This window comes from Montipora foliosa, chromosome 10 (genome assembly GCF_036669935.1).
Source record: "Montipora foliosa isolate CH-2021 chromosome 10, ASM3666993v2, whole genome shotgun sequence".
NCBI lineage: Eukaryota > Metazoa > Cnidaria > Anthozoa > Scleractinia > Acroporidae > Montipora > Montipora foliosa.
In genome coordinates, this window is record NC_090878.1 from 31,925,601 (window position 1) to 31,932,949 (window position 7,349).

Genomic DNA, 7,349 nt, shown 5'->3' on the forward strand with positions numbered 1-7,349 from the left:
GCAAAACGATTTAACACAAAAGCGGCCGCGGATAGTTAAACACTCTGCAAATGCTTAACTAGATAAACTAGAGGAGGGTAGGACACAACATAGTTGTAGCCAATTCTTGATAAAACAAGACTCTCAGTTAGATCTGTTCTAACATGAAAAAGTGCAAGGTTTTTTAGTTTCTTGAGTTCGGACAAAGTGCTGTAACACTTAGCTATTTTAAACTGCACATCGTCGTTCCACAGGAGGATCTCCTGCAATTGAGTTTCTAGGAGGCGAGAAGGCTTGATCCTTGATCCGATGTTGGATGGTTTGTCTTGGACACATATGGTCGTGCCGTCGGCGTATTGATATAAAGTTACTGATCCCAGAAATTAAGATAGGTCATTAACATTAAAATGAATAATACAGGCCCAAGAATATATCCTTGTGGAACGCCAAAGGATACGTCAATGGTGCTAGAGGAATTGCCATCAATTTGGACAAACCGTTTTCTCCCCGTTTATGTAGCTTTTTTAAAACAGGTCCATAGGCCACAGTATCAAATGCCTTCGAAAAATCGGCCAGCACTGCCATTGTGACTATTGAGATGTTGACGAATTAATTTTCAGATCTTATCGATGAAAGACAGAGCAAGAGGCAGAATGACTGACACACCGCCGAATGGGTGAGTGAGTGACTGAGTGAGTAAGTGAGTGACAGACAAACTGACTCACTGACTGAGAGCGTGCACGCATGCGTGCGTGCGTGCGTGCGTGCGTTCGTGCGTGTGTGAGTGAGTGGGTGGGTGAGTGAGTGAGTGAGTGGGTGAGTGAGTGAGTGAAGGAGTGAGTGAGTGAGTGAGTGATTGAGTGAGTGAGTGACAGACTGACTGACTGACTGATCGACTGACTGGTAGGTTAATTTCACTTGTTTGCCATTTTACAGTTCGGCCGACTGACTAGCTCACAAACTAGCCGATTCTCTGTATAGTTGATTGACTGTTTGCTAACAAAGCAGAACATATATACTACATTCATCAAAGCCATAAATTCACCTTGAGTCCTTTCAAACTTGGACTCTGTAACGTCACATTTACTGTCAATGACCAGTGGAACTCCATAATAATTTCTTCCTCCCTTGGGACATACTCTCTTTTTACTACATTTATGCATAAGAATGCCATTTGATAGAGTGAACTGGGAATCTTCTCCTCCACAACGACCAGGAGACGTAAAGATCAACTCCGTTCCGTCCGGTGAAGGACAGGAGGCCCAACCTTGTGGCATTACGCACAGGCCACCAAGGCCTTGAATTGGGGTGGGAGCGGACGATGATGCTAAAAAAGGAAAGATTAAGTCGAGGTATATTTAATTTGCTGCATAAAACCTTGTTTATATTTTTTAGTTAGGGTTTGACGCACATCAGTGGAATGCTACAGAGGCAAGATGTCAGCGGTACGCCCCTTACCCTTTGCGTAAGTAAACGTCTTGAGGAATTTTTTTGGAAAATATTTGTAAAACGGGGCAAACGATTTATTATCCTTTTTTGTACAGTGTAAGTAAACCTTAATTTCCCTTCAGTGCTGATGAATTCAAACAGTTCCTCAAGATTTAAATACGCTCATTTCCTAAATTCTGTCATTTTTGACTAAGCAAAGTACAAATATACGAAATTGTTTATCCCTAATCATATTCAGGACACGTTAATACTCACCTGAAGAATCTGTTCTGCAGCCAAGCAAATCAATTTTAGTACACAAGTCTCCCTCCCAAAATTGCGGATTGATCCTTATGTGCCGTGCTGTGATTGGCTGTGGTAAAATTGCCTTTTTCACACTCCCCATGTACTTTCCCACCAGTAGCTAACAACACGAAACATAAATTAAACGAGTTTCTATTACAGAAGGGCGCCATTCAGCGAGGCACGGTGTTTGCACTCTAAAAACATTCACCTACTTCAAGCTATCGTCTTTTTCGTTTGATCTGCATTCATTGAATTGTGTGCTTCGATTAATGATCATTTTTTCTAGCAATGATCGATTTCCGGAATGTAAACGATAAATCAGGATTTGGGATGTTTTCATTTGGCATCGCGTCTGTATATACGTGCTAAACATTAAAAGCTGACCAGTATAAATTTTTGAGCTCCAGATATTGTATTGAATTAACCAACAGGCTAATTCTTTTCCCATTTCTGTTTTCTCACCATAAACTCATGCACCTGAAAAAACTCTCGACAAGTATGGCTTGCTAATCTGGAGAACTGGATATATTATTTTGCATGAAATCACATCTAATGCAACACGCATGACGTTGATAACAGCAAAATTTTACCTCTCCCTCCCCCTGACAGGACGTTCCATCTTTGATGTGATCATCTAAAGGACACTAGAAGGAAAGGGAAGTGTACAAGAAATGCACACTTTCAAATGAAAAATTCTTTGTGTCTTTACATTTGTTTTGTTCGCTCCAGCTGGAAATCGATGAGAAAAGATTTTTTTTTAATGCCTGGTTTGAACTTGCGCAGCAATTATCTGAGGGTAGCGGAGCAGCTCTGGAAAGCCAGCTATTATTTGGCATTGAAGCAGCTTCTATATTGCTTGAGGTTCAAGCCATTGTTTCTGTTGTTTAGTCTTTGCGTTTGGGTACTTAGCAAGGCAATCACCAACAGTCTTCTCAAGAACACTTCGTTTCGACCACTAATGAGGCTCTGGTATGCACATTTACAACAAAAGGTGGCGTTTGAGATATCCTTACTATAGGATACAGCTCAACTCAGTTGTTGAGAATGGCAAAACCTTGGGACCCTTATAAATGTATGAGAAAAATGGTTGGGGATTATGATTATTTTAGATACTACTTGCCTGTGCAGACTTTCCGTCACAAACTTCTGGCACATCGCATTCTCCTGTGCTATTTCGACACAGTGTTCCAAGAGGAGAAAACTGAATTTGACATAGTTTAAAGAGAGCATTAGTATTGCACTTCAGTTCAAGCATGTCCAATAAAATTATACACAATTTAATACGGAGGCCCAAATTAGATCCCTGCATTGTTGAGCAAGGAAAAAATATTCGGTAGCTCTTTGAATAGTACCCACAAATGTGCTGTGCTACACCTGACAAGTCAGAATTACCTGACTAACGGAGACAAGCTAAGCATGCAGTTAATTCTTGTGAAACGCCAAGATATCTGTGAATTTATAATATATATCTGACAGACTAGTTTGAGCTGCAGAAAGAATAATAAGTACTTTCATATTCATATCCTCTACGGGTATATCACCAACTAGCTCTCAAATCATCATCTCCCAATTGGCTTAAAAGCTCAACTAGCAGAGCACTGCACCAGTCTCGCAAAGGCGATGTGTTCGAGTCCCGTTCAAGGCTTAACTTTTTATGCTTCCCATTCATTACTGCTCAAGTAACCTTCACAAATGCGGTGACCTACATCGAAGCTTAATTTTTTTTCCGCAATTCAGATACATGTCCTTGACATAGTAAGTCTCGTTATACAAGTTGCAAATGCCGCTTAACTTAACAAAAATACAAATAAAATATACCTGGCACTTTTGACAGCAGCTGTGAATTACATCACTGCATTGGGAGGAACTCTTTAAACTGCAGTCATTTGGCTCGCAACAAGGATCCCGCACAGTGCATTCCTTGAAATAAATATGATTAGACATAAATTCGTGTGGAAAAATGATGAGTTAAGGTTTTCCACAGGAAGTGAAGTAATCCAAATGGCTCCCTCCACCCTCTCCTCTCTAAAACAGAAGAACTACTTTAAGAGACAAGGTATGAAAACTAACCATGCTGCTAAATAGTAAATTCATTTAATTACTAGGATAAACTTTGTACTTAATGGTGTTGTTACTCGGGAGAGTCAAACTGTCCTAAGAATTCAGTTCAGTCACGTTAACGTTGCCAAACAGCTGCAGATTTCTTTACTGAAACATCAAGTGAAAATTCGAAAACAGGGAAAAGGAGTTCCTTACGGTTTTGGAAGGGATATTCTTGCAATTTTGAGCACTTAAGAGGTTACATAGCAGTTTCGCCGGATGAGTAAATGGTTCGCTGGTAAGTTTTTAGATAGTAACTTTCGGCTACAAATTTTTAAAATGAAGATTTCAATTCCTAAATTTTCGGATACTTCAATTTTCAGCTGAGTCTTTATACATTACTAGGAGCCTCAAAATGTCTATCAAAGGCGTTTGGCTTAAATTTGCTCATTGGGTGCCCTTAAGGAGGCTCTTCTCTTCTGCTCGGACGAAATGTTGATGCGAAGCGGAAACAGAAGATAAAGAAATGAGAACCTCTGCCGGGGCTATGGTATTAGAATGCAAGATTGTGATCAGTTGTGAGAAGATCAAACGGTGATTAAACCAGGAAGCATATTACTTGGTGGTACTTTTGATACTGAGTTAAATACTCGAGAAACCCATATCGAGGAAAGGAGCAGCTCGAGCAGCCTAGGCGAAGAATTTTTAAATATAATTATCCAGTATTCAATCCGAAGAGCCCCACTTATGCCGGGAATGAATGTAATTTGATCCACACTCAATTTGGATATCTGGTACGAGCCAATTCTTTTCGTTCTGAATGTATTCTGGCCCACTCCAAAAGAAAGACAAAGACTTGTCCTAATCTCTTGCAAATGATTTTTATGGGAGCCCAAAGGAAACGATTTCGAGTCACTGGAAAGCGACCTCACACTAGGAATTACGCAAGCGCAATCTGCTTTTACCTCTGGTGTACCGCAGTCGCAGACTTCCCTAGGTTCCCGGATTCCATTGCCACACTGTGAATTTACTACCTAAGAAAGTCGGAAAATAAAATCACTTTATTTGTTTATTACTATTAATTCAATGTTATTACAACATCATCATTGTCATCATTCAGTTAGGTTATGTGCGGTCCTGCCCAGAGTTAAGAGGGACCTGTAGTTTCTAGGACGAGGACGAAGACGAGTACGAGTTTTGACTGCCCGTTTTGAGCGAAAATACTTTGAAAATTTATAGCCCGTACCATTAATCTTACTCTTTATAAGCAGCATAGGTTGCTCAGGTATTCTTATTACTGGTAACTGAGCCTTTTTGCTGATCGAAAAATGGCAAAACTGCTACCGTGTTGTTTACTTGTTTTGACATGACAACATTATTTTACAAAACTTCGTACTAAAATTACGACTGTATCATATTTTTCCCGCCAAAATGACGCTGGTTTGCGAGCGCTCGCCGTTGTTCTATGAGAAAATCTCGTACTTGTAGTGGTTCTCGTCCTAGAATCTAAAGCTCCCTATTAATGACGAACAACAGATTTTTTCTAACTCGTCTTAAGCACCAATGAGATTCAAATTCATCCAAAAAGCTGATCGCGAAATAATTTATTACATTGACCGAGTAAGCGTGCCATGGCCCTTAGAGCGCAAGGTCTCTAGTTTTGAACACCTTACTCCCCTTCTCGCGTAAGTTTTCCCTTACATTAGAAAGCATAAGCTATGCCTTACCTTTCTCGGAAAGTTGTAAAGGCAACTGTCATCAATGGAGGACATGTTGTGCAAATTACAATCCGAAAAGCCAGGGACCCTTGTCCTGTTCATAAAGAAGCCAAAAAATTGTCATCAAAAGTAACGAAATAGTAAATAAATAAAGAGATGAACTTGGCTGGCCACACCAAGCTAACCGTCGTTTGGAAGACCACTCTACGATTCAGAAATTTTCTATTCGGCATTCAGTGTATGGAAGCATTTGGTTTCACAAACTTGTAGGAACAAAGAAGGCCAGTCAGGATATCTTCAGTAGTGGTGAAATGGAAAACTCGCAATCTGGTTTTCCCCGAATTTAACGAGTGGATTATTTTACATTAGAAGAATATTGTCTTCAGAACGAAGGACACAAATTGTTGAGGAAGAACTATATTGCTACTCACTTGAAGCTTCCCATGATGCACCCACGAGGCGAAAGACATTTGCAAGTCGGCCAAACTAGGCAAAAGAAAACAGTGTTTATTGCGACGTCAGAAACTTCAATTCGGTTAAGGTGTGTCACTTGGGTTCGGGGGAGTGGAGCAGGAAGTTCCCCCAGCTACTACAAACATAAAGACAATATAAAGACAAATATAAGACAATTCACTACTCAGTTCCCAGTTGACTAGTATAGATTACCAGGGAAGTCGAAATCAGCTGTAAGCAGCTGTGAGGAAGGAAAACCGGAGTTCCCGGAGAAAACCCTCGGGTCAGGCTGAGATCAACTGCTACTCAGCCCACGTACAATCGAAGAGGTGGGAGGATTACATGAAGACCACAACGCTAGCCAGACTTCGCAAAAAAGGAAAGGTATAAAAGGAAGAAGAAAAAAATCAAAGATCTTTAACTTACTGTCATCGTGATCGAAATTAAAGTTGTGTCCAAGTTCGTGGGACAGCGCCAGCCAAGGGCCCAGGGATCCCCAATAGTTCCACTGCAAATAAGCACAGCACGCATGCTCAAAATAAGGCAGGAATTCTATTTTGACCACCTTTCATCCATTATAGATAAACGTGTAAATAGTATGTATGCTTAAAGAGAATCTCGAGAATGGGAAAGGATAATAAACTTATACTCCATTCTAAAACATAAGTAAAGTACAAAATTGACAAATAATAGAGGAGGGAGGGGGGGGGGAGGCAAAAAGTATTATAACTTATACCATGCCCTAGAAATTGAAGATATCAAATTTTGGTTGGGAAGATATTGGGCACTATTTCTTTGCAGCAATCGAAAATAAAGAGAAGCTTCTGACTTGTTTGCTTGCGTCTTCCCTGGCTTTTTTGAGGCCGGTTGTATGCATCTGCCTCTTGAATCAAATTCTTCTTTTGAGTGTACACGCTTGCGGTGTGATTGGCGAACCTAATTATTAAGTCGCTCAACTGAAAAAGGCCCGATGAATCTATGTTAACTCACCGCATCAACACCCAGTGACGTTCTCCCGCAGATAGATCCTTTGTATGCCATCCCTCCATAATCATCCCACATTTTTCCTCTGCCATGGAAACCATAGAAGAAGAAATTGACTACATGTTGTATTACCTTTTCGTTATTAAGCCCAGGATAGGCAGTGTAGGTATATAATCAGAATGATGTAACCCTTGTTTTTATTAAGCATCGTAAATCCTAGAATGTGATTGGCTAATCCCGCGCGTTCCAGCATTCCGGATTTTCCCATCCGGTACCCGCGTACGGACCGCTCCAAGTTTTACATTTGCACCTTCGTTTTGTTTCACTATAAAGCTCTGTGACCAAAAAATCAATTCATATTTTTCTTTGGATTTCAAAACTATGTTAACAAAACACTAAGTGGTCCACGTTTTAAGCCTTGATTTCAAAAAGACACCTCTT

The 7,349-nt window shown here is 40.3% G+C and overlaps 1 protein-coding gene across 1 annotated transcript in view; it reads right to left on the bottom strand.

The window, feature by feature from the left end:
* Positions 1–7,349, bottom strand: part of LOC137973984 (uncharacterized) — a 62,722-nt gene that overhangs the window by 37,217 nt on the left and 18,156 nt on the right. The window contains exons 13-22 of the mRNA XM_068820898.1: positions 6,915–6,993; positions 6,351–6,432; positions 5,903–5,957; positions 5,481–5,565; positions 4,719–4,787; positions 3,532–3,633; positions 2,834–2,914; positions 2,304–2,357; positions 1,684–1,831; positions 1,025–1,306 (exon numbers count right to left, since the gene is read on the bottom strand). Coding sequence (XP_068676999.1) covers positions 1,025–1,306; positions 1,684–1,831; positions 2,304–2,357; positions 2,834–2,914; positions 3,532–3,633; positions 4,719–4,787; positions 5,481–5,565; positions 5,903–5,957; positions 6,351–6,432; positions 6,915–6,993 — 1,037 coding nt within the window. The remainder of the gene's footprint in view (positions 1–1,024; positions 1,307–1,683; positions 1,832–2,303; positions 2,358–2,833; positions 2,915–3,531; positions 3,634–4,718; positions 4,788–5,480; positions 5,566–5,902; positions 5,958–6,350; positions 6,433–6,914; positions 6,994–7,349) is intronic.